General features: G+C 47.6%; 1 protein-coding gene across 5 annotated transcripts in view; it reads left to right on the top strand.

Moving 5' to 3' along the window:
• Positions 1 to 22793, top strand: part of TDRD12 (tudor domain containing 12) — an 81259-nt gene extending 58466 nt beyond the window's left edge. For 2 of the 5 annotated variants that reach the window (XM_074386593.1, XM_074386591.1), the window contains 12 exons: positions 3139 to 3238; positions 5667 to 5854; positions 6740 to 6950; positions 9840 to 9932; positions 11540 to 11712; positions 14109 to 14177; positions 16862 to 16971; positions 21627 to 21690; positions 21776 to 21889; positions 21976 to 22129; positions 22212 to 22278; positions 22721 to 22793. In XM_074386593.1, the coding sequence (XP_074242694.1) occupies positions 3139 to 3238; positions 5667 to 5854; positions 6740 to 6950; positions 9840 to 9932; positions 11540 to 11712; positions 14109 to 14177; positions 16862 to 16971; positions 21627 to 21690; positions 21776 to 21889; positions 21976 to 22129; positions 22212 to 22278; positions 22721 to 22782 (1405 nt within the window). In that variant the 3' untranslated portion in view covers positions 22783 to 22793. Of the gene's footprint in view, positions 1 to 3096; positions 3239 to 5666; positions 5855 to 6739; positions 6951 to 9839; positions 9933 to 11539; positions 11713 to 14108; positions 14178 to 16861; positions 16972 to 21626; positions 21691 to 21775; positions 21890 to 21975; positions 22130 to 22211; positions 22279 to 22690 lie in introns of all 5 variants that reach the window. The other 3 variants (XM_074386592.1, XM_003937313.4, XM_074386590.1) reach the window with 2 other exon arrangements.
• The last annotated feature ends 3240 nt before the right edge of the window (positions 22794 to 26033 follow it).

Here is a 26033-nt window from a genome sequence, read left to right as displayed (position 1 = left end):
TACTGTTGGTGGAGGTGGAGTGGTAAACCATTGTGATGTTAACTTGCATTCTCTAATGATTAATGATGTTGAATATCTTTTCATCGGCTTGTGGGACAGTTGGCCATTCTCTTTTTGTGAAGTGCCTGTTGAGGTCTTTTGACTAGTTTTTACATGGAGTGCTTATCTTTTTCTTCTTGGTTTGTTGGGGGAGTAGCTTGTCTATACTCAATGTAAGTGTTTTGTGTGATGCGTGCATTGAGAATGTCTCCTCCAAGATTTGGCTTGGATTTTTCACTCTTATTTTTTTTAAATTTATTTATACTTTAATTCCTGGGGTACATGTGCAGAACGTGCAGATTTGTTACATAGGTATACACGTGCTATGGTGGTTTGCTGCATTTATCACTCTGCTGATGAACAGTCATTTTTAATTTTGATGAAGTATTTTAAGGTTACTTTTTGTGTGCTTTTATATAGGAAATAGTTGCCTATGTCAGCTGGGCGCTGTGGCTCATGCCTGTAATGCCAGTATTTCGGGAGGCCAAGGTGGGCAGATCAGTTGAAGCCAGGAGTTTGAGATCAGCCTGGCCAACCTGGTGAAACCCTGTCTCTTACTAAAAATACAAAAATTAGCTGGGTGTGGTGGCACAGGCCTGTAATCCCAGCTACATAGGAGGCTGAGGCAGGAGAATCCCTTGAACCTGGGATGTGGAGGTTGTTGTGAACCAAGATTGCATTACTGTACTCCAGCCTGGACAGCTGGGTGAGGGAGAGATTGTTCCACTGTACTCCAGCCTGGATGACAGAGAAAGATTCTATCTAAAAAAAAAAATTGTCTATTTCAAGGTCATGAAGGCATTCTTCTATACTTGTAGAAGCTCTGTAGTTTTAGCTTTCATAGTTACACTTGTAATTCATATATTTTTTTTTTTTTTGAGACGGAGTTTCGCTCTTGTTACCCAGGCTGGAGTGCAATGGCGCGATCTCGGCTCACCGCAACCTCTGCCTCCTGGGTTCAGGCAATTCTCCTGCCTCAGCCTCCTGAGTAGCTGGGATTACAGGCACGCACCACCATGCCCAGCTAATTTTTTGTATTTTTAGTAGAGACGGGGTTTCACCTTGTTGACCAGGATAGTCTCGATCTCTCGACCTCGTGATCCACCCGCCTCGGCCTCCCAAAGTGCTGATTACAGGCTTGAGCCACCATGCCCGGCCACTTGTAATTCATATTAAATTGGTTTTTATATATGACCAGGTATGATGGCTCACACCTATAATCCCATCACTTTGCAAGGCTGAAGTGGGAGGATCACTGAGCTCAGGATTTCAAGACCAGCCTGGGCAACAAAGGAAGACCCAGTCTCCTTAAAAAATATAAGCAAATAAATTAGCCAGCTGTGGTGGCACATGCTTGTAGTCCCAGCTACTCAGGAGCCTGGGGTAGGAGAATTGTTTGAGCCTGGGAAGTCGGGGATGCAGTGAGCCATGATTGTGCCACTGCACTCCAGCCTGGGCAAAAGAATGGGACCTGTGTCTAAAAAAAAATTATATGTGTAATGTGAGATCTGGGGGCAAGGTTTGCTTTTTCCCTATGGATGATGGTTTGCTCCAGCATCATTTATTTAAAACATCATTTGGTTCTCACTACATTAGTGTGTTTGCCATAAGCCAGGTGATGGTATATATGGTCCATTTTTTTGATGGTATATATGGTCCATTTTTGGACTCAGTTCTGTTACAGTGTCTGTTTGTCTGTTTATACCAGTACTACACTTTCTTAGAGCAAGTCTTGGGAGCTGGTATATGAGCCCTCCAGCTTTGGTCCTCTTCAAGGTCATTTGGCTATTTTAAATCCATTGCATCTCCACATACATTTTATTTTTTTGTATTTTATTTTTTTGAGGTGGAGTCTTGCTCTGTCACCCAGGCTGGAATGCAGTGGAGTGATCTCAGCTCACTGAAACCTCTGCTTCCCAGGTTCGGGCAGTTAATGTGCCTCAGCCTCCCAAGTATCTGGGATCACAGGTGTGCACCACCACACCTAGCTAATTTTTGTATTTTTAGTAGAGATGGGATTTGCCATGTTGGCCAAGCTGGTCTCAAACTCCACTCCAGCCTGGGGAACAGAGTGAGACCAAACTCTTAAAATATTGCTAGAGAAATAATGAAGTATGGGCTCAAGTCATCCGCCTAACTTGACCTCCCAAAGTGCTGGGATTACAGGCATGAACCACCGTCCCCAGCCAAATGCTGACTGACTGACTGACTGACTTATTTATTTATTTATTTATTTTTTAAATTTGGAGATGGAGTCTTGCTCTGTCACCCAGGCTGAAGTACAGTGGCACCATCTTGGCTCACTGCAGCCTCCGCCTCCTGGATTCAAGCATTTCTCCTAATCAGCCTTCCGAGTAGCTGGGACTACATGTAGTAGTAGGCACTACATGTAGGTAAATTTTTGTATTTTTAGTAGAGATGGGGTTTCACCATGTTGGCCAGGCTGGTCTTGAACTCCTGACCTCAGGTGATTTGGCTGTCTCGGCCTCCCAAAGTGCTGGGATTACAGGCATGAGTCACTGTGCTCGGCCTCAAATACCGACTTTTAAAACGGCAACTGCAGCTATTTCTCCATGTGGAAGTAGCATTGTAGTTAAGGAACGGCTTCTAGGTTAGAGGTCGATTGGCCTTTGTTGTGTATTGTGGCAGTGTATTTCTAATTCAGTCTTTATTTTGGAAGTATATTTTGTTCATTCACATAAGGCATTTTAGAATGTCTAGAGAAATACGGTGGCTAAGCTGAGAGGATCTCTTGAGCCCAGGAGTTAAGAGGCTATGGTGAGACATGATCGTGCCACCACACTCCAGCCTGGGCAACAGCGAGACCAAACTCTTCAAAAAAAAAAAAAAGTTTGCTAGAGAAATAATGAAGTAACTCATTAAGTTTATTCAGTGTTAATTAAAATGTAGAATCCATTTCCATTTATTTATGTATTGTTAATGTCATCTGAAATATTTAATGTGGTTATTCAACTTTTAGGGTGTTTGGAACAAAAGTTCTCTGATTTAAGTTACAGATTAATTTTCTGAAGAAAGCAATAAAATTCACATTAACAGTTATTTATTTATGATTTTTAAATCTCGTCATTTTATTTTCAGAGACAAAAGGATCTGTCCTGACCGACACCGTGTTAATCCAGAAATAGACATGCCAAGGAAACTGTCCAGCCAAGCCCTACCTTCATCTGGATACATTAAGGTAGGTTAAAGCTCCTTGTGTCCTGTGACAACCCGTCATGTTAATGAACGTGTTTTATTTGTTAAGCAGGGTCTTAGTCGATGTAATGGAGCCTTTCAGTGATCGGTATTAACATACCACCATCAATCCGACCAGAGGCACGTGTCCTTACAGGGCGCCTTATGTCAGGGCCCCAGCTTATTTATAAGCCAAGATCAAATTCAGTAGTGGATGACAATTTAAGGATTTTTTTTTTCAATTGTATTTTCAGAAAAAAAATGTTTCTGTTTGGGGGCTGTTAAAAATAATGCAGTGACCTGGTGCGGTAGCTCACACCTGTAATCTCATCATTTTGGGAGACCAAGGTGGGCAGATCACTTGAGGCCAGGAGTTCAAGACCAGCCTGGGCAACATAGTGAGACCTTGTCTCTACAGATTTTTAAAATAATAATAATGCAGTGATTACATGAATCTTTTCAAGACATTCATGATAATTTATTTGAGGAAAATTCTGTAATAAGATGCAGATAGAATTGCCAAGCTAAGAATTTTTAATTTTCTTTCAACTGTTTTTTTATTAATTTCTTCATTTCTTTTTGAGCATGCCGTTTCTCTCCTCTTCACCTGTTTCTTTAGGGCAATATCTGTTTTGTTAGTTTTGTAGACTGCTGTAACTGATTACCATGGAGTTAGTGACTTAAAGCAACACACATTTCTTCTGTCACGTTCCTGGATGCCAGAGTCCAACGTCAGGGTATCAGCAGGGCTGTGCCCCTCCACAGCCTCCAGAGGGTGACCTGGCCTGCTCCTCGTCCTTGCGTCTTAGCCACAGCCACTGTCGCTGTCTCTCCGTCTGCATCTTTACATGACCTCTTCTCTGTGCCCCTTATAAAGGACATTTCTTTGGAGGGAGGGCCCACCTGGATCAGCCCTTTCCATGTCTGCAGACTTCAGTACATCTGCAAAGACCCTGTTTTCAAGTCAGGTCAAAGTCACAGTGGCCTTGGGGGTTAGAACATGGACATACCTTTTTTGGGAGAGCCACCATCCAACCCACTGCAGTTTTCATTATTGAATTTTTAAAAAAATTTCTAAGTCTTTCCTGTGTTCTGTCACCTCATTTCTAAGTTGTTCTAACTCTGATCTGTTCACGTATCGTTTTCTTAGTTAACAAACTAAAAGCAGATTTTCTTGAAATTGAAGGTTATAGTTTTGATCTGCTTTGTGGATGTATCTTTCTAACAGCTTTCATTGTCTGTAGGGAGTGTTCTTCTGCTCTTTATTCTCTTTTTAATTACTTTTATTTACATATTATGTTTTATTATTTTATGATGACTTAATATCAGATTTGACCTTGTTACTTTGCTATTGCTTGTTTTTAGGTAAAATATGTTTTCCTGACATTTTGGAGGAGGTGCGGGTCAGGGTAACTTTCCTGATTTCACAGGGTTCCCGTTTCTGTTGTTTTATGTGCTGTGTAGAATAAATATGGTGACATAGTTATCTGGTTTTCTCTTCCTTCATGCCTCTTGTCCCTGGAGAGAGAGGTTGGAGATTTTGCAGGGGTTCCAGCCTTCACCCACTGTGGGGGTAGGTGAAGCCTTCTGGGCTCACTTGGACTGACTGAGCCCGTTTCCAGGGAGGGCTTCTCACCTCTTCTAGAGCTCTCTGTTCTCAGGTCTGTCGCTTTGTTTCCTCCTGCCCAGGCACAGACACTGATGCCTGTGGGTGTCACCAGCCTGACCCTCTCCCCCATCCTGCTAAGTGCCTGCTTCTCACTCCTGGCATCCACTCTGGGCAGCCAGGGCTCCCTGCCTTCACACAGAGCATCTGTGCCCTCTGCAGACTTTCCTTGCATACTGTTCCCCTGCCTCCTCTAACCTGTGAAGGGCTGTCTTCTCCAGCACATGCAAGCTGTGGCCTCTCTGTCCACTTCTGGATTGCTGAGGGTCTCTGTAGGATGCGGTTTCATCCCTGTAACCCTGGAGGCTGGTATACAATAGACTCCTGATAAAATGCATCTGTTACCTGAAAAAAGATTAGAAGGTCTCAAGAGACAGCAGTGGTATTTTCAGAAGAATTTTTATAAAAGTACAGTTAGGAGGTAAAGAAAGGAACACTTACACCTAATAATGAGGTTTTAAAATAATGAAATTTGAAAAAAAAAAAAAAAAAAAAAAAAAAAAAAAATAAAATAATGAAATTTGCAAAAGAAAAAATCTTCTTTCACTAGATTTAAAGTGAAACTCTAATTCTTTGTGACTATGGTGTGAGGTACTGATTTTGCTTTGGTTTTTTGGCTGGCTTCCTAGTTTATTTCCAAATCCACATTACTAAGCTCTGGGTTCTTAGGTTGGGTACTAATTTCTGCAGATACAGGGAGTGTGTACGTACATCTTCGGTTTAGACTAAGTTTGTTTCCTGGTCATGTTTACTATATATGTTTCAGATAATACCCTTTTATATTTTGAATGCAACAAATTACTTTGGCCGTATAATTGATAAAAACATGGATCTGTATGCAACTCTCAGTGCTGAAATGAATGAGTATTTTAAGGATTCCAATAATAAAACAACTGTGGAAACGGTGGAGAAGTTTGGATTGTATGGATTAGCAGAAAAAACACTTTTTCACAGGTACGTCTGTTTATTTCATCTGTAAAGTTTTGAAGCATGAGGTAACTAATGGTATTGAGTTCCGATTTCCACCTCTGTCATTTGACTCTGTGTGTATGTGAGCCTGGTGACAGCAGGGTGTCCCTCCAGATGCCTGCTCCAGTTCTTCATGGGAGACTCTTTCCCAGGCTCCTGTGCCAGTGACACCGTGGCTCATTGAGCCGTTACTGCGTGCAACATACACATACCTCTTTACCGCACTTAATTCTTGCCAAATTCCTATCAAGTGGGCATCATGCCCATTTTACAGATAAGAAAACTGAGCCTTGGTGATGTTATGAACATGATGTAAGGTCAGCTCAATACCTGGCATACTGTGTTCCAATCTGGTCAGTCTGAATCGCATTTGCACCCACTTGCCTCGAATCCACACTTGGCGCCACTTGGTGATGGTCATGAATTCAGAAACTGAAACTTGACAGGTGACGTGGCTCATGCCTATGATCTCAGCACTTTGGGAGGCTGAGGTGAATGGATTGCTTGAGCCCAGGAGGTCAGGGCTACATGGAGCTATGATCATGCCACTGCACTCCAGCCTGGGCCACAGAGCAAGATCTTGTCTCTACAAATAAAATAAAATAAATAAACTTTGAAACTAATTTACTATTTTAATTTTTATTATGTAGTTAGATAAAAGGATTTAGTCTGTTCAAAAGTACTACATGTTTTCATACTTATGTACACTGTAATCCACCACTTGAATTTCTGAAGGCCTTAGTTTTTCACTTCTAGTAGAGTACAATTAATCAAGTTTCTTTTTGTGTGTTTTCCATTTCATGGTAATTTGAAGCAAAGATGATCTTTTCTGGGATCTCTGTGTTGAACCGATGCTCCATTGCTCTCTAGGGTTCAGGTGTTGGAAGTGAGCCACAAAGAAGACGCCTGGGCCCTGGACGACCTCCTTGTAGAGTTCATTGACGAAGGCAGGACGAGGCTCGTCTCGAGGGACCAGCTGCTGCATCTCCCAGAGCATTTCCACACGCTTCCCCCGCAGGCTGTGGAGCTTATTGTCTGTAGGGTGAAACCAGCTGACAACGAAAAGGAATGGAATCCAAAGGTGGGTTCTTTTGGCTTTTTATGTTTTGTTGACTTTTAGAATATATTTAACCCTGAATATACACAGAATTGAGGCCTGTCTGAGTTTAGAGTGTTGTGTTTGGGCAGGGAAAGCACAGTCTGCTTAGATCCCTCCGGTGTGGGAACCTCCCCGGTGAGCCCTTGGAGAGGTGCCAGGAGGCCGTGACACTGCTGCCACCACTGTACTTGTGCTTATGGTCACAGGATTGGTGCAAAGTAAGGGTGATGGTCAAATAAATTGCTCATTGGCTTACGCGGTGGAAGCACCTGCAAAAGTGAACATTCCAGGCTGGGTGCTATGGCTCATGCCTATAATCTCAGCACTTTAGGAGGCCTCGACCCAAGGAAGTTGAGGCTGCAGTGAGCTATGATCGTGTCACTGCATTCCAGCCTGGGTGACAGAGTGAGACCCTGTCTCTTTAAAAAAGAAAAAAGTGAAAAAAGCGGACCCTCCATCAAAGAGGGGGCAGAGGCAGTGGGCAGGCTCAGGAGAGGCCAGATGATTCCCCTGGGGCAGAGACAACGGGCCAGGAAGAAGAGATGGAGGCCAGAAAAGCTGCCAAAGGAAGGGTCATTTTTCTCTGGGCTTCGTGAGTTAACTAGGATGTCACCAAGTAGAATGGATGAGGCACCGAAAGCGAAGAGAACCACCAGTGCTGAGGCACAGAAGAGGGCCCCATGTGGGCTCATGTGGCCGTCCAGGTGGGGTGGACCAACCCTTGCAGACCTGTGCTGAGGCACAGACACAGAGGGGTCCGTGCGGCTCATGCGCTGTCCGGGTGGGGTGGGAAGGCCCAGCCCTTGCAGCCAGGGAGAGACCTGCAGCAGTCCTGCCTGTCACTGGAGCATCAGTTGCGTTGATGAGTGCCCCGGTTCTCCAAGGAAAGGTTGCATTTTGCATAATTCGACAAATGGGACATGAAATACGTCATTGCACTTGGTAAAGTAAAAACAGTTTGGGTTATAAGCAAGGTTAAACGTTATCCAGGAAATAAGCAGGTGAGTGTTTACACGTTACAGGATAAATACACAACCTTGTCCTAAGTGTAGTAAAAGGAGCCTTTATCACAAGGCAGTGGCGCTGCTTCTTTCTAATGACTATCTGCTGTGTACCAGGTGCCCTGCTGGGTTCTGGGGTTGTAGCTGTCAGCAAGAGGGTCATGGTCCTTTCCCCAAGAAACATCTGACCTGTAAAGATGACTGACCAAAAGTATTCCTTGAAGGGGCAGCCTTCTGTAGAAATGGAGAAAGGTTCTCCTGCCTATGTTCTTCTGAATTAACTCACCAAGTACAAGGGGATGGAAACGGCAGCTCCCGCCTGCCCTGCTTTGTTCATGTTAAAATTCGAGTGAGAGGTTGCTTGGACAGGTCCCGCCTGTTGTGTTCCTTCTTGAGAGGAAACAGCCATGGCTAGACGTGGTGGCTCATACCTGTAATCCCAGCGCTTTGGGAGCCCAAGATGGGAGGATTGCTTGAGCCTAGGAGTTCAAGACCAGCCTGGGCAACGTTGTGAGACCCCATTTCTACAAAAAAAAATTTAAAAATTAGCCAACTGTGGTGGTGCTACTAAAAATTAGCCAAGTGTGTGGTCTCGGCTACTGGGGAGGCTGAGGCAGGAGGATTGCAGGGGCCCTGGAGTTCAAGGCTGTGGTGAGCTATGATTGTGCCACTGCACTCCAGCCTGGGCGGTGGAGAGAGACCTTGTCTCAAAAAAAAAAAAAAAAGAAAAAGAAAAAAAAAAGAAAACAGCCATTTGCTCAGGAATGGGTACACAAAGACCAGGCCCTCATCTCCAGTGTCACTGGCTGCAAGGCAGCTCCATTGCAGTGACGGCCTCAGAGCAGGGGAACACTTTCCCTTCACTGTCAATTGAGCTTTCAAAGAAATAGGCATCTGTGCTTTCAAGACAGACTGGCAGGCAGTAGAGGAGATGGAGGACACGGCCACAGAGGAAAACCGGCAGTGTTGTTGGGTCCTAGAGGCGCTGAGCCCCACCTCCAGCTCTGGGAGCTCCCTAGTAAGAGGCCGTGGGCAAGTTGCCCTCCGTAGCTGCCTCACTAACCTCTGCTGTTAGCCCTGTGCACAAAAGGGGGTGCTGACCTCGGTGACCCCATGGCGTTACTGTGAGGCTCAAATGAAATTCATGGAATATTTTGCAAACTGTGTGGCAAATACAAAATAAGTTATTTATTTATTTTTTTTTTTGAGGCAGAGTTTCACTCTTGTTACCCAGGCTGGAGTGCAATGGCACGATCTCGGCTCACCGCAACCTCCGCCTCCTGGGTTCAGGCAATTCTCCTGCCTCAGCCTCCTGAGTAGCTGGGATTACAGGCACGTGCCACCATGCCCAACTAATTTTTTGTATTTTTAGTAGAGACGGGGTTTCACCATGTTGACCGGGATGGTCTCGATCTCTTGACCTCGTGATCCACCCGCCTCAGCCTCCCAAAGTGCTGGGATTACAGGCTTGAGCCACCGCGCCCGGCCAAAATAAGTTATTTTTTTTATTTTTATTTTTTATTTTTTATTTTTTTGAGACGGAGTTTCACTTTTGTTACCCAGGCTGGAGTGCAATGGCGCGATCTCGGCTCACTGCAACCTCCGCCTCCTGGGCTCAGGCAATTCTCCTGCCTCAGCCTCCTAAGCAGCTGGGATTACAGGCACGCGCCACCACGCCCAGCTAGTTTTTTGTATTTTTAGTAGAGACGGGGTTTCACCACGTTGACCAGGATGGTCTTGATCTCTTGACCTCGTGATCCACCCGCCTCGGCCTCCCAAAGTGCTGGGATTACAGGCTTGAGCCACCGCGCCCGGCCAATAAGTTATTTTTTAAAGCCTCACCTAAAATAACGTTAAGTGCTTTTTTCAGGTTACCAGGTACATTCATCATAAAATTGTTGGAAAATTGCATGATGCAAAGGTGATCCTGGCTTTGGGAAATACAATTTGGATTGATCCAATGGTAAGTATGCAGTTTTCTTAACAATAAATCCCTTTGAATGGGTCCCTAAAGTTATCCAGATTATTCTAACCCGTCTCTTGAATAACTGCTGCACAGAAATGGTGACTTACTTGGGGTTTTGTTAGGGAGAGGTGTTTTTCATGTTATTTGGGGCATGAATTGGGCTGTGGGTTTCGTTTTTGTTCAGAGGAGTATTTTATATTGTAACCCAGCACACATATGCACTGTGTATGTGAGGCACACACATGCAGCCGAACAAAGCTTCGTGAGGACTGCATGCGACATTCTCTAGTGCTCACGGTTTCTGACTCGCTCATTCACCACGCACTTCCTGAGCGCCTGCCACGTGCCAGGAGCAGGGCTGGGCACTGGGGTTCTCTCTGTGAGCAGTGCAGATGAAGCCCCATCCTGCAGGGGAGGGGGACGCACGACAAGGACACGCGACTCACAGGCGTCCGTGTCTGTCCACGGCTGCCGGTACCACCCCTCCCTGCTTGTGCCCCACAGGCCTCACTTCTCAATTCAAAAATTCTATTGTATTAGACTGAAACCTTAGTATGAATACTTAGAAGATTTAAAGGAGTTAGTTTATAAAAACTGTTGCTGAAAGTTATTTTTATCAGGTTGGAAAAGCTTTAACATGTTAAAAGGGCAGTTTGGATGTAAGATTTTCTCTCTAAGCAAAAAATGGTTTTCAGAAGAGAAAATACAGATTACAAATGCAGGTAAATGAGGCGATTCAGGCATCTTAGTTGGTGTTGGGATAGTATTGTGTTTATTTTTCGTTGGAGAGAAAAGCAGAAAATTTATTAAGCAGGGATTTAAAAGAGATTGAAGCAAAAAAGAAAGTGCACCTGGCAGATGTGTCCATGCTGCAGCGTGTGGCAGTGCCCATAGTGCGCCAGAGGGAAACAGACCCACCCTCACCGTCTGTACATGATCCTGCTCCCACAGTTTGAGTGGAGAGAGGCTCCTCCGCACACTCCCTGGTGGGCGCACATTCCTGGGGTTCATCTAGGAAAGGGCCTCAGCCAAGGCAGGCCTGGAGCACCCCTCATTCTCACCATGGAAGGGATGCCCCCTCCTATGCCCACACCCCCAACAGGGCCAGTCTCTTGCAGATGTTTGTGTTTTACTTAATTTTGTGTACATGGAAATGGATGAGGATGTTTTGGTTGCAGAAAAGATGAGCAGCAGAAATGGCCCAGAACAGGATTCAGGGCCTTGGTGTAGGCCCTTCACAGACACAGGCAGACGCCGAGCCTCGGCAGGGAAGGGTGGTTGAGAAGGAGTGAGAAAGGTGTCAGAAGTGCACATCTGGCCGTGGCCTTACAGATCGGTGTTGGCTACGGGTTTGTCCTAGATTTGCTCTTGCCTCCCCCACTTGCCCATATTTCTGTGGCATGGGGCGAGGTGTGGACAGTTTGGATGGCACCTCAGGTATGAACCAATCCAGATGCTGCCGTGGGAAGCCCTGCACGTTGTGGCAAGCGCTAAAGTGTAGCCGACGTGGCAGGATGAGCCAGAGAGGCCCTGTGAGAGTGTCTGCGCTTCAGTGAAAATTCAGAGTGACGCCTTCTGATGTTCTGGTTTTTCATTGATTCCAGGTGCACATCACCAACCTTTCCAATTTAAAAACCTCTGTCATTGATTATAATGTTCGAGCTGAAATATTGTCCATGGGAATGGGCATTGATAATCCAGAACACGTAGAACAACTGAAAAAATTACATGAAGGCGCTAAGATGCCAGCTTGTGAAGAAAGCCTAAGCCAGACCCCGTAAGTGGATTTCTGTCTCCTTTTTGGAAGAGCTTTTGGAAATAAAACTCACAAGTGTTAAGGACGTGTTTTATGAAAGTAGCAGAGTTGGCCAGGTGTGGTGGCTCACGCCTATAATCCCAACACTTCGGGAGGCCGAGGTGTGTGGATCACAGGGTCAGGAGATCGAGACCAGCCTGGCCAACATGATGAAACTCTGTCTCTACTAAAAATACAAAAATTAGCTGGGCGTGGTGGTACATGCCTGTAATCCAAGCTACTTGGGAGGCTGAGGCAGGAGAATTGCTCGAACCTGGGAGGTGGAGGTTGCAGTGAGATGAGATTGCACCACTGCACTCTAGCCTGGGGACAAAGCATGACTCTGTCTCAAAAAAAAAAAAAAAAAGAGTTTTTAATGAGTCTCCATGTACCCATCACTCAATTGTAGTAATGACCAAGCTTTTGGAAATCTTGTTTTATCTATACCCCATCCCACCCTGGCTTTTTTGGAGTATTATAAAGCAGATGTCAAATATATCATTTCGCCTGTATCTCTTACAGCAAGGATTGTTGTTAACTTTTTATTAACAAATGGCACACACATAGAAAAGTGCACATATCAGACATGCACGGTCAGATGTGTTGGGTTTTTCTGAGTATACCTGTGTAACCAGCCCGAATCAAGAAACAGAGCCTGCCTGAGAGCCTCCCCCTCCCTCCCCACCAAGAGGAGCCATTCTCCTGACATGGAAGAGCAGAAATGGTTTTCCCCAGTTTTGTCCTTCGTTTGAACGGAATTGGTGTGTTTCCTCACCACCGTGAGTGACACGAGCTCGGCTCGAAGGAGGCATCATTTCTCTAAATTCTCACAGCTACATCATGTTCCTTTGTATGAATATACCATTATTTGTTTACCCATTATACTGTTAACCAGGGAAGTTTTCCAGTTTGGGGCACATTAAACATTATTGTACATGCCTTTTTACAAATACATTTCTGAGGGAATGGGGAATGGGATTGCTGAGTCATAGAGTTACTACCCAGTAGTGTTCCAAAGTGGCTGCACCAGCGTCTCCTCCCGTGACGGGTATTAGAGAGACTGTGACAGTCACTCTGTGGAGGGATCCTGGCACCTCCAAAGCGGGAAGGATCTGTATCAAGAATTCACTCCAGCCAGGAGGGGAACGGCAGGCACCCGTTAGGAAAGTGGGCAAAAGCCCTGAGCAGCCACTTCAGGATGTCTAATTGCCGTATGAGGAGGTGCCGGAACCCCTGAGCCGTCAGGGAGACGGAGATGAGAGTCCAGGGAGTGATACCACTGCACGTCCAGCCCACCAGAAGGGGGAATGAGAGAAGGAAGGAAAACGCGCACCAAGTGTGGGCAGGGATGAGAGCAGCAGGGCTTCGGAAAACCTGACCAGAGCGCTGTTAGCTCAGCAGAAAAGACTCAGTGACTTCTCCAATCCTACGTGTTTTATTGTGGCAAAATTCACGTGACAACAGCTGCCATCGAAACTGTTTTTAAGTGTACAATTCAGTGGCACTTAGGACATTCTCTGTGGTGCAGCCACCATCACTGTCCATCTCCAGAACTTGCTCATTATCCAGACAGAAACTCTCTGCCCCTTAAATAGCAATTCCAGAGTCTGCCCCTGCCAGCCCTACTCTGCTTTGTCTCTGTGAATCTGCTAGTCCTGGGTACTGTAAGTGGAATCATCTGCTGTTTGCCTTGTGTACCTGGCTCGTCTAGGTGTAGTGTCCTCCGGGTCCACCCCTGTTGCCGCCCGGGTCAGATTTCCTTCCGTTTGAAGCTCATCCTCCATGGCATGGATCACCAAGTTTTGCTTCTGCATTCGTCCGCCTGTGCACGCCTGGCCTGCTGCCCCTCTTGACTGTGCTGGACGTGCTCCTGTGAACACAGATGTACAAATACCTGTCTGAACCCGCCTTCACTTCCCTGAGGTTGCTCCTTGGAAGTGGAGCTGCCTGGTCCTGCAGGAATCCTGTGTGTGATTTTTGGGGAAGCTCCATCCAGTTTTCACAGCAGCTGCCCCATTGCACCTTCCACCAGCCCTGCCCAAGGCCTGCAGTTCTCCACATCCTCTCCTGGGCCCCGGCTGGGGTGCAGACTCCAGGTCTGCTCAGGGCTCTTCCAGGCATGCCTCTGCGCGCATGCGGCTTTCTAAATGGCCGGTACACACAACTGCTTTTGAACATCCAATTCCCCAGTCTCTTGCTCTCTGCATCTTCTCCGGCCTGGCCCACACAGCCCTCTTGTGTCTGTAGGGCCTAGTAGCTTTAGAAGGAGGTCCCACTGCTTTTCCCCCTGCACTCCGAGCTCTGTCCTCCACTGTCCCCAAACAAGCTCCACAGATACCCACGATCATTTGCAAATAAAGTCTGCTTTGCTCCTCCAGGCTGACAGTGACAGAAACCAGGCCTGCTCAAGACCAGGATTGTCCGTCCGAGGAGCAGGAGGGGCACGGGTGAGTAAGAACACCACAGAGCTTCCTCCCAGGGCGCATGTGTAGTTGGGAGCCAGTGAGGCGTGGCCCACGTGGATGCTGGGGAGGAGGCCCCATGGGCTAGGGGAAAGTCTAGGTGGCGAGTTCCAGGAGCAGGGAGGAGATGCCGGAGCGGGGCAGCACACAGGGACCCGGAGGTGCAGGGGCCAGGTCTTGTGAGGCCTGTGGCCACTGCAAGGAATAGGCTCTCGCTCCACAGAGCCAGAATCCACGAGGGGGTTTTGAGCAGACAGGTGACATCAACAGAAGTTGGTTCTTGGCTGCTGTGTTGAGAACAGACTGAAGGGAGGGCTAGGGGACAAAGACTGTGCCAGGAGCTTAGCACAGAAAGATGGAGGCTTGGACCAGGTGGCTTTGTGGAGGCTGAGAAGCCGCCAGCTTCGCGGTGTTCTGCTGGAGGTGACGGGGCTCCAGGCAGGCTGTGTCTGTGGCAAGAGCACAGGCCTCATGGCAGGGCCTGGGAGCCCCAAGGTGTCAGAGGAGGGGTCTAAGGGTGAGCCCTGGTGCCTCCACTGGGGAGTGTGGGAAAGGTGGGGGATGTTGTAGCTAGCAGGTGGAGGAAAGCCTGGAGAGGATGTCTGGAGGTGGGTGGGTGAGGGATGCATGTCCTGGGCAGGAGTGATGAGCTTGGCCCAGGTGCAGCTGCAGACCCAGTGAATTCAGACCGAGACTGACAGCAGGGCTAGTGCCTGCAGGGTTAGTGGTTGCTAGTGATGTTGAAAGATTCCTAAGTTACAGCTCAAAGTAGGAGGGTTTAAAGAGAATGTGGGCCGGACTCGGTGGCTCATGCCAGCAATCCCAGCACTTTGAGAGGCCAAGGCAGGAGGATTGCTTGAGCTCAGGAGTTTGAGACCAGCCTGGGCAACATAGCAAGACCCTGTCTATACTAAAAATATAAAAGTTAGCTGGGTTTGGTGGTGTGTGCCTGTAGTTCCAGCTACTTGGGAGACTGAGTTGGGAAGATTGCTTGAGCCCAGGTTTAGGCTGTTAGGGAGCTGTGATTGTGCCACTGCACGCCAGCTTGGGTGACAGCAAGACCTTGTCTCAAAAAAAAAAAAACAAAAAAACAAAGATGAACACCTTATGGTCTAAAGGTTTTTAGTTTTTTTACCTTAATAAAAATGGGTACCCATAGGATTAGGATACAGGGTAGTTTCCATCCACTTTCAAGAAACAAGAAAATTTTTCCATACTTTTAAGATGTTCTTTTAGAAATGAAGGGGTCATTAAAGTTCAGTAGATTTAACCAAAGTAAGTTTAATGGCTTATGGGAAGCACCGACTTTGAGCCCCAGCTCTGTGCCAAGGCTCTGCACGGCCCCTTTTTGCACTGAAGGTTTGTGGTTAGGAAGTGAGCTTACCATACCCGTGACTGAACACAGAGCACATAGCAGCACAGGCACTGCGAGGTTTCACAGGGAGCCTGCTAGGAGAGACCCCATCTCAGACAGCCCCTGGAGAACAGGGAATCCTGACATGTAGAGAGGGAACTGGCGAGAGTCTCTCAGGCTGTGACCGGCAGATCTGGAAGCCACAGGACTTAGTGGTGGGCAGATGTAGAGGAGCGTGGTGCCTGGGGGATGCTAGTGCAGTGGACGGTGACAGGGGGTTCCCACACACAGCCCTCGGCAGAGGAGGAGAGGCTGAGGTGGGCTGTGGAGGTACTAGCTTTTAAGGTTACTGAAAGTCTAAGCCTAGGGCTCAGGAAAGCAGCTGGGGAAGGCTCTTGGTTTGCTGCTGTTTGAGGAGAGTCAAAGCTTGGTGAGTATGAGGAGGAAGGAAGAGGGTGGGTGACTGCACAGAGCCTGGGGAGGGGCAGTGACTAGGGACACTCGCTACCTGAATCTAGAAAGTGCCACGCCACAGGCTTGTTCCCGGCCAGAAGATGCGTGCGCCCCTCCTTCTCACAGCTCTGTTGTGTGTGCGTGCTCATTTAGGCTTGAATTGTCTCTTCAAAGCTGTACAAAAACCAAGTTACATTGTCACCCACGAGGAAAGGAGCTGGCTGGCTGGGGAGCAGGGGTGAGAGGGAGCTCTTCACTGTGCAGCCCAATTTGACTGATTTTAAAATGCTGAACTGCATGAATGTGGTTACCTGTTCAAAGAACCAAAAGAACACAATTTAAAACATTTTAAAATAAATCTAGCTAGTTATTAAGTAGGATAAAATATGCGGCAGCATGTTGAATTTAGTAGGTTCCATGTGTTTAAATGTGTGTCTGTGTGTTTTAGATAGAAGGGTATAGAAGGCAATAATTTCTTTTTTATGCAAAGAATATTTCCAGAAGTAGACCCAAACTGGGAACAGGGGTGGTCTCTGGGAAGATGGCCCCAGAGACCGGGTAGGGGAGGCAGGACACTGGCTTGTCATGTCTGTCCTGCTTGAAGCGGGCAGCAGTGAGTGTGGAAGACAGACTACTCTGGTGAAGAGTGAAGGCCTTCCCTGGTCCTGTGTCAGTCACCGGGCCCTCATCGGAAGGCACAGAGCTGGCAGGCTGCCCAGGGCATCTTAAATGAGCCACAAGCTCTGTGTGGGTCTGACTCCCCAGGGCCACAGGCACTTTGCAGTCATCTATTGCCTGCCTTCCTCTCCCACTTGGGAGTTCCTGTAGAGAGCCAGGTGTTAACCCCGCCTCTCCTGTCTAGGACACCTCCTCCAGCAGAAGACGCTACTTGCCTGCAGAGCCTCCAGGCCGAGGACCCAGGTACAGAAGGAGGGGCTGAGTCCGAGACGAGCTCAGAAAACCAGAAGCCTGGTAGGTACTTGCTGTTCAAAAGACGGTTAAGTTCAAATCGTTAATGTCTGGACATTTCTAATGTTTAGACTTTCCACTTTGAGACGAAATGTAGAAAAGACGACATAAACTGATGTCACCTAACGGTTCTTATTTTTGACAGTTCAGCCTCCAGTGTTTTGTTTTTGTAGTTTGAGGTCTAACATCCATCCAGTGATGTGCACAGATGTTAAGTGAACAGCTCAGCAGTGTGAGTGTGTGTGAGTGTGTGTGAGTGTGTGTGTGTGTGTCCCCATGAACCACACCCAGATGGAGCTGTTGAACATTCCCAGGACCCCAGCAGTCTCCTGCCCAGAACCCTCCCCACTGACCATTCTGATTTCTGACCCCGTTAGTTTTGCTGAATTGGAAGCATATAGAATACATTCTTTTATTTGAAATAGAGATGAGGTCTCACTGTGTTGCCCAGGCTGATTTTGAACTCTTGGCCTCAAGTGATCCTCTGCTTCAGCCTCCAAGAGTATTGGGATTATAGGCATAAGCCACTGTGCCCAGCCTATAGTGTATGTTCTTGTGGCTTCCTTCAATCAACATTATGTCTGTGAAATTAATCTGCATTATTACAAGTGTGGGCATTTTTTTTTCTTGATTTTGGGAATTATTTGCGTATTGCATGGCTCTCTTCAGACTTTATGTCTAGGCTCACTTTTATTGCACGGCGCTTCAGCAAAGAGGAGGAGCTGGCATTTGAATAGAGTTGACTGACCTCGGCCGGACTAATCGCACGGACTTAGCAAGATTTCTGACATGTATGAACTTGGCACTGAGTTAGGAGCCATAAAGAATAAAGATAATTAGCTGGGCCTGGTGGCGGGCACCTGTAATCCCAGCTACTCAAAAGGCTGAGGTGGGAGGATCAACTGAACCTGAAAGGCAGAGGTTGCAGTGAGCTGAGATCACACCACTGCACTCCAGCCTGGATGACAGAGCCGAGACTGTGTCTCAGAAAACAAACAAACAGAACTGCTTGGGCACAGTGGCTCCTGCCTGTAATCCCAGCACTTTGGGGTGCTGAGTCAGGTGGATCACTTGAGGTCAGGAGTTCGAGACCAGCCTGGCCAACATGTTAGAACCCCATCTCTACTAAAAACACAAAAAAATTAGCCAGGTATGATGGTGCACACCTGAGGTCCCAGCTACTTGGGAGGCTGAGGGAGGAGAACCGCTTGAACCCGAGAGGCGGAGGTTGCAGTGAGCCGAGATCGCACCACTGCACTCTAGCCTGAGCAACAGAACGAGACTCCATCTCAAAAAAATGAAAAAGAAAATAAAAGACAAATGGGGCAAACCCAAGCCCTTGCAGAAGGAGGAGAAGGAAAGGAGAGGTGAGACCATTTACCGTCACTGGAATTTATCTGCATGTGGCCTTTTAATTTTGATATTTGTTGTCTTTATGAAATGAGGTTAGGTCGTTGCTCCTTGTCTTGACAAATCTTAGAAAATGCCTAGACGACATATATTGATAAACTCATCCCATAACTAAACAGAGTCCCCAACACCAGCGCCGGGACCTCCAGCTTTCCACATCGCAGTTGTTCCGTGCTCCCGCTCTGGTCCCTCATCCCACTTCCCAGGAGTGCAGGATGAGACCCTGGGAGGGTGGACCCTGCACAGCGCCAGTCCCTTTGATAAGCAGCGGAGATGGTGAAACCCACAGATCATGCAGCTGAGGTGATGAGAGCCCCAGGAGGCAGTTCACTCCCCTACAGACCGATTCCTCTTTGAAGATGGAGATTGAGGGAGGAGGTGGCTCTGTGACGGAGGCGTCTTGCCTACTGCCTGTGTGATTCCCATGCATCTCTGGATGTGTTTTGGAAATTGTTTCCTACAGAAATTATTCCAGCTATTTCCACACACAGCTTTTTTTTTTTTTTTTTCCGGCGGGAGGAGAAGGGGGGGTGTTGAGACAGAGGTGGATCATTTGGAAAAATGACTTTAGATGCATTTCACTGTTGCTGTGGTCCAAACCCAGGTATGTCCTTTCTTCATCACAGTCCCATTTAGTGCTCTTGCTGGCAGTGACTGCGGCTGGTGCGGTGAGAGGTGCAGGTGAGGAGAAAGGGTCTTCCAGAGGCAAGTGGTACGTGGGGGACTGGATGTAGCTGCTAAAATGCGCATGCACTTTCTCTTCCTGAAGATTGTCCCTGGATTCGGCCACAGTGGGGGCAGCTGCTTTTGCTGTGTGGGATCTGCTGGAAAGGGTTTTCTGAAGAGTTCTGGGAAACAGAAGTTGCAAGGCCAGCTGGTCAGAAGAACAGGGTCATTGGGACAATTGCTGTTAAGAGGATTTTCCCAGAGCGGTGTTGATTCCACGGTAGCAGCCTGGGATCCAGTAGACGGCAGAGGTGGAGCTGGAGTGGGTCTGCCCGCTGCAGGCCCTGCTGCCGGCTGATCTGTGCTTTTAGAGACCTGGTGGGGCCCAAGGGGCATCAGGGCAGCCAGGTGGGTCCCCCAAACTGTAGCTCTTGGGGGACATGCAGTCATTTAGTGAGCTCTGCTGGGAAGCTCTGGCTACTAAATGTCCACTGCAGCAACTAGGCACTCAGCCACCTTCATGGAAGAGCCACTCGAACGGGGAACTCCCCAGCTCTGTGTCTCAGCTGCAAGAGACTTGTCTCCAGGATCCTGTTGAGGTTCAAGCAGTTGAAGGAAAATGCCATTCACTTTCTTCATGGCTCTTCTTGCCGCGGCTTCCCAGAGAGTTTCTGGTTTTGGATACTCACTGTCTCCCTGTGGCTAGAAAAGTGTGATGTGTCCATTGTGTCACCACGAGCTGGTGAGCGGGCGAGGCCTGAGCTTCAGAGGTCCATCACAGTTAGGATGGTGTTGCCTCCGCTGCTTCTGCTGGCTCTGCAGCAGGTGGCTGGTCTCAGGTGGACCCTGTGCCCTCCTCTGCAGACACACCACCCAGACGTCACTGTGCCAGGTAGGGCTTCTGGAGGACCTGGGCCTGGGGTGGTTTGTGTTGCATGTGCTGCGGCTCAGGGGCTGCTGCGCGCTCTTGCCTTCCCAGCTGTAGCTATGCTCTATGCAAGCAAAACTCCATCTCTGAACTCCCTCTGCCGAAGGGGAAGTTACATGCCAGGCCTGGGTCTAAGCTACCTGCCTTTTGTTCCCAAGCAGACAGCTGTCCCTTCACAGCTCCGGTCGTAGCCCTGTGTCCTGTATGTGTCCTGTCACACGTCACTTTATCTTGTGTCAAATGTAGCTTTCCTGAGCTCCAGGGGAAGTGTGATTGGGTTTGTCCCGCCCCTCTGCCGCCTTTTCTCCCTCTGGCTTGCTCTCCCCTTTAGACACTGATGTTCAGGAAGCCCCTTTGGAACAGTAGAGGCTGCGGCACGCCTGTGATTTGGGTGTTTCCCGGGGCACATCCTTAACCGTGGATAAATCAACCTCGAGTTGGCTGAGACTCCCTCAGTCACTTTTTGGTTTATGGCTCCGAGGAGGAACCTGGCCGCTTGCTCCCAGACGCAGTCTCCTGTTCTTGTTCTCATTCGGTGGCAGGACCGCCTCCTTCACGCCCCAGCTTCACGCCTGTTTTTAGGATCTGTCCCAGCTTCTGCGATCAGGCCAGGCCACCCTGGGTTCCTCTGCTTGCCTCCCCTCAGAAGGACTTGGGGATGGTGTTCTCGAAGGTTCTTGATGCCACTGGGTCAGGGCACTTGTTTCCTGAGGCCACTCGATGGCAGGCGGCAGGTGACACCACGGATGGCGTTTTCTCAGCGGCAGTCTGTTTGCCGTCGTATTCTGTACCATGAGTAAACCACAGACGGTGGATCTGTTTTCCATCTCAGCCTACTGTGATTCCAGCAGCTGTGAACATTTGTGCTCTGGTGTTTGGAAGGAAGCCTCACCTGTTGAAGACTGAGAGGTTCACATTATGTTGTTTGAGGACATGTCATGTCCAGCACTGGCTCCTAGTGCGTGCTGGCCTCTGTCCTTGAAGTCATCCTTAGGGCTTCCTGGCAGGTCAAGACAGCCCCAGAGAAGCCTGCACGTTTGTATCTAAGGCCAGCCACTGCAATGAGGTTCTTTTTCAAATGAGTGACTTCACTTCCTGGTCACTTAATTTTAATACTCATCAAAGGCTGTTTTTATTTTAAAATAAAATTGTAGGCCAGGTGCAGTGGCTTAAGCCTGTAATCCCAACACTTTGGGAGGCCAGGGCAGGTGGATCACCTGAGGTCAGGAGTTCAAGACCAGCCTGACCAACATGGTAAAACCCGTCCCTACTAAAAATACAACATTAGCCGAGTGTGGTAGCGCATGCTCATAATCCCAGCTACTTGGGAGGCTGAGGCAAAAGAATCGCTTGAACTTGGGAGGCAGAGGTTGCAGTGAGCCGAGATCGTGCCATTGCACTCTAGCCTGGGCAACAAGAGCGAAACTCTCTATCTTAAACATAAACATTTTAAATTTTGTTTTCCTATGTGATGGTTTTAATTTTTTTCTAACTGTTCTTTGCAGCTAGATACTAGGGTTACTATACAATTTACACTCTTATGTGGTTCCTCATCTAGAAGTTGCATAAGGTGCACAAAAGTGTATATATGTGTGTACGTGACGGAGTTACATATAAATAACCTGTAGGACAATCTGACTTTGGTTTTGTGCAGAAAATTCATCTGGAAACACTGAAGGTGCCTCTGTTGGCAGGACTGCACAGCCACCTCTGAAAAGGTAGGTCCACTCGGCGTGGAGGAGTTGGCTTTTCTACCCAGTAAATAAGACTGATGAATATGCAAGTCTTTCTCTCTCCTTCTAGCTTCCACCCACAAGTAAAATGGTTCCAAAAAGAAGATGTCATCATCTTAAAGATAAGAATAAGGAATGCAAAGGACTGCAAATGTCAGTATTTAAGAGATAGAGTCGTTTTCAGGTAGGTTGATGTATAGTCATATGAAGTAGAATAGAAATAATTTCTAGCATTTTAAAAGGCTGACTTTGTTTCTTTTTACAACCCAGTGCTTGGGTGGGAGACAAGTTTTACCAGGCTGATCTGGAGCTGCAGGGCAACATAAGGCAAGATGACTGCAAATGCGTGATTAGAAACGACGAACCTCTAATCACTCTGGCCAAAGAGAGAAGGGAAGCGTGGTGTCGCCTGCTCAGACGTCGGGTGAGTGGGGCGGCGCGGCAGTGGGAGGTCTCCCTGCATGTGTCAGAGTCGCCCACTCACTGTCAGCCGTTCTCTTGAACAGAACCCCAACGTGGCTTTTGATTTTGATCACTGGGAAGACTCTGAAGAGGACAGCCACTTCCCCAAGGGTAAGGCGTGGAGCACCCACTCTCCGCGGGGTTGTAGGTCCTGAGGGCAGTGAGGGACACGGTCACCCACGTAGGGATTCAGCGTTGTTGGAAATGGGCCTTTCATGTCAAGCCCTGATAAATTCATTTTCTCTTTGTCAGTCTTGGTGCTAAATGTCCTGGTTTGAGTACTTATCAACCCTTGGTTATAAACATACCTTTTAATAACACATTACAGTATTCTTCCTAGAAGAAGAATTTATAAGCAGACAAATTTTACCTGCTCCTTTCTTACCTAAAATAATGAAAATATACAATAAGATACGTAGAGCTGGAACCCAAGGCACTCTTTTCTGCATTGACCCAAATAATGGGGGGAAAGAAAAGATCTGATGATCAGTCTGCACTTACCTGTTGTATCTTACTCCTTTAGAAGTGAACTGTAAAAACCTGCCATACACAGCTGCAGAGGAAGTTGAAGACAGTAGCAGCCCCTCAGAGGATGACGACAGTGAGAGAGAATGAGAAGGTGAATGACGTCCTCAAGAGCGGCTGGAAGAGGCTGAACAAAAGTCAGGTTATGACTGCAAGTTAAAAAGACAATCAGTCATAGCCACATCTTTCCTTTTTTTCTTTTTTTGAGACAGAGTCTTGTTCTGTCGCCCAGGCTGGAGTGCAGTGGCACAATCTCGGCTCACTGCAACCTTGGCCTCCCGGGTTCAATCAGTTCTCCTGTCTCAGCCTCCTGAGGAGCTGGGACTACAGGTGCCCACCGCCACACCCAGCTAATTTTTGTATTTTTAGTAGAGATGAGGTTTCACCATATTGGTCAGGCTGGTCTTGAACTCGTCGACCTCAGGTGATCCGCCTGCCTTGGCCTCCCAAAGTGTTGGGATTATAGGTGTGAGCCACCACACCTGGCCAGCCAATTCTTTCTTTACCTCAAGGATAAATGATTACTGTCACCCTGTGGTGCTGGACTTGGTAATGGTGAGAAATACTTTGTTAACTTAAAAATAGGCTGATGACAAGACTATCAAAGGAGGGTGGACACAGAGAAACAGCAGGTGTGGACTGACCCCTTCGGCTTGTCTGTCCTGCCCGGCACCTCTCGCCTCTCACACTGGCAGAACAGATGCGCATCTTAATGATGACATGTGCTGTCTAGAGTCAGTCTATCCATTTTTTTGTTCACCTAGACCTCTGTTTGATACATTGCTACAAACCTGATCTTACGCATATAAATCGAGGTCTCCAACGTACACACTTACACTCAGCCACTGTTGAACCAGCCCTTCCAACCATGAGCTAGTGGGATTGAACATACCCATCTACCTGCACTGATAGTGTTAGTGTCCTTGGATAGTGCTAGCTCCTCAGAGTAAGCTGACTTCTGATGAAGAGATAGAAAAAGGATAGAAATCAGATTGCTCAGTAAGACCCAGGGCTTTCCGGGGTGAAGCTGCTGGTTGGATACTTCCCAGGCTCAGGTGATCCTTTCACCTCAGCCTCTTCAGTAGCCACGACTACAGGTGAGCACCACCATGCCTGGCTAATTTCTTTGTGGTTTTCTGTAGAGGTGTGATTTTGCCATGTTGCCCAGGCTGGTCTTGAACTCCTGGACTCAAGCGATCCATCTAAACAATCCCCTGGACCTGCAGAGTGAGTCCTGAGCAAATGGCACAAAGGTTACTGTTTAGTGGAAACTTACAAGGGCCTGTGTGGTGCCTGGAGGTGATGTTTAACACCTACATGCCATGACCCCTGCAGACATTTGCGACCCCATTCCCATGTGGCTGCAGCACCCGGGGTCACCAGTTTGGAGGAGGAGTGTGTGAGGTCATGGCCACTGCCAGAGGCTGGTTTTTCATGCTTTGGGTTTCTTTGTTCAGTAGAAAGGTGACCTATTGAGAAATTAAGAGTCCTGTGCGTTCAGTATCCATTTGTCAGCTTTGCCTCGGACTGGAAAAGAATTTGGATAGAACACAAGTGTTGTGTGATGGCCCCAGAGCTTAATTTTTTTTGCATCAGAAAGTGCCAAGCTTATGTATGTCCCAGGCAGAAGCCAATGCCTGAACTAGAGGTGAACTTTGTCATCCAGGCTGTTCTGTGAGCAGGTGTGGATCACACTCTGGCTCAGTTTCCTCATCTGTAAAATGAGACATCCCCTCGTTGTGTGGCCTGGCCTTGTCTCAGGGAGCACCCACTGAGTGCTGCTGGGTTGCGCTTTGCCCTCCCCCAGGGAGGACGTGCTCTGCAGCCAAGACAGCTGCGGGAGTGTGCGCAGGTCACTGCTGTGACCCTTGGAGGTGACTGGCAGGTATCAAATGGGCCCGTGAAATAAGATGATTTTCCTTTTTCGTAAATTGGGCAGGCTCTTGGGAGGTAGAAAGTTCTGGTGTCTTTGCTGGCAAAGGTTTTGACTGTGGAGCACTTCTGACACCCGTATCAGTATCCGGTTCTCTGCATGTAGCTGCTGCCCCTCTCGGTGGAGGTCTGTGGGCGGCCATCCTGTGGCTCCCTGTGCACGCCGGCTGCCTGCCGTGCACGCCGGGGTGCGGAGTCTCTTCTGTACAGCATAGCAAATGATAATAGCTAGTAATGGAGCTGCACGAACATGTGCTTCCCATGCAGGGAGGAAATCCGTTTCTTTCTTCAGACACTCAAATGTTCTAATATCTGAATCTCTAAAAGACATTTTGTGGGACATAGGATGCTGACTATATGAACAATTAGTAAATAATTGGTTTTCTGCACTGCTATGAATATGTCTGATTTCAAGTTTTGGGCAAATATCTAAAATACAAAGTGAAAGTGCCTTTGTCTCTAGCTTCTAAAAATCACTGATAGTTGTGGTATGGATGTCTTTTGCAGTATATCAGCAATAAAATTTCATTGTTTTCACAGAAATGTTGCTTTTTACCTTTTTTAAACAATATTTTCCCTGAATGCTAGAATAAAATCAAACTTTATTAACCACACTTTCTGGTTGGACTAAAATGCCCGTAAAGGCTGCTGGGGAGCCAGTGATGCTGACCGGCGATGCAGGGGACCCTTGTGATGAGCACACCAGCTGTGGAGGGTTCTGGATAGAAGCTCAGCTCTTGACATTCATCCGGGCAGATACGCGCCATGCACATCACAGGGTCAGTATGGGATGCTGATACTTTCGGGTTGGGGGAGAGTGGGTGATAAACATTTGTACTCCAATATTTTTATGTATTTATTTACTTCTTGAGTTGGGGTCTCCCTCGGTCATGCAGGCTGGAGTGTAGTGGCATGATAATGGCACACCACACCCTAGACTTCCCAGGCTCAGGTGATCCTTTCACCTCAGCCTCTTCAGTGGCCACGACTACAGGTGAGCACCACCATGCCTGGCTAATTTCTTTGTGGTTTTCTGTAGAGGTGTGATTTTGCCATGTTGCCCAGGCTGGTCTTGAACTCCTGGACTCAAGCGATCCATCTGCCTTGGCCTCCCAAAGTGCTGCGATTACAGGCGTGAGCCACTGCACCTGGCCAGTAATTTACTATTTTTAAAATCTGTATCAAAGCAAAAATGTCATCCATTTTATTGACATTGAGTTTAAAGAACACCCTTCCTTTAAGTGTGATGTGCCCTTTGTTAAATAGTTGCCACTGTAATGGTGGCTTTTATGCAGCCCTTCTCTAAGCTTCTGCCTTCTGTTAGGTGACAGCTCACCTGACAACTTTAGCAAACACTTGCCACTGCTCCCCTCTGGAACCCCCACCCAGAGAACTAAGAATATCTAAAA

Source organism: Saimiri boliviensis, chromosome 14 (genome assembly GCF_048565385.1).
Source record: "Saimiri boliviensis isolate mSaiBol1 chromosome 14, mSaiBol1.pri, whole genome shotgun sequence".
Classification (NCBI taxonomy): Eukaryota; Metazoa; Chordata; class Mammalia; order Primates; family Cebidae; genus Saimiri; species Saimiri boliviensis.
This window is presented reverse-complemented; position numbering and strand designations above follow the sequence as displayed.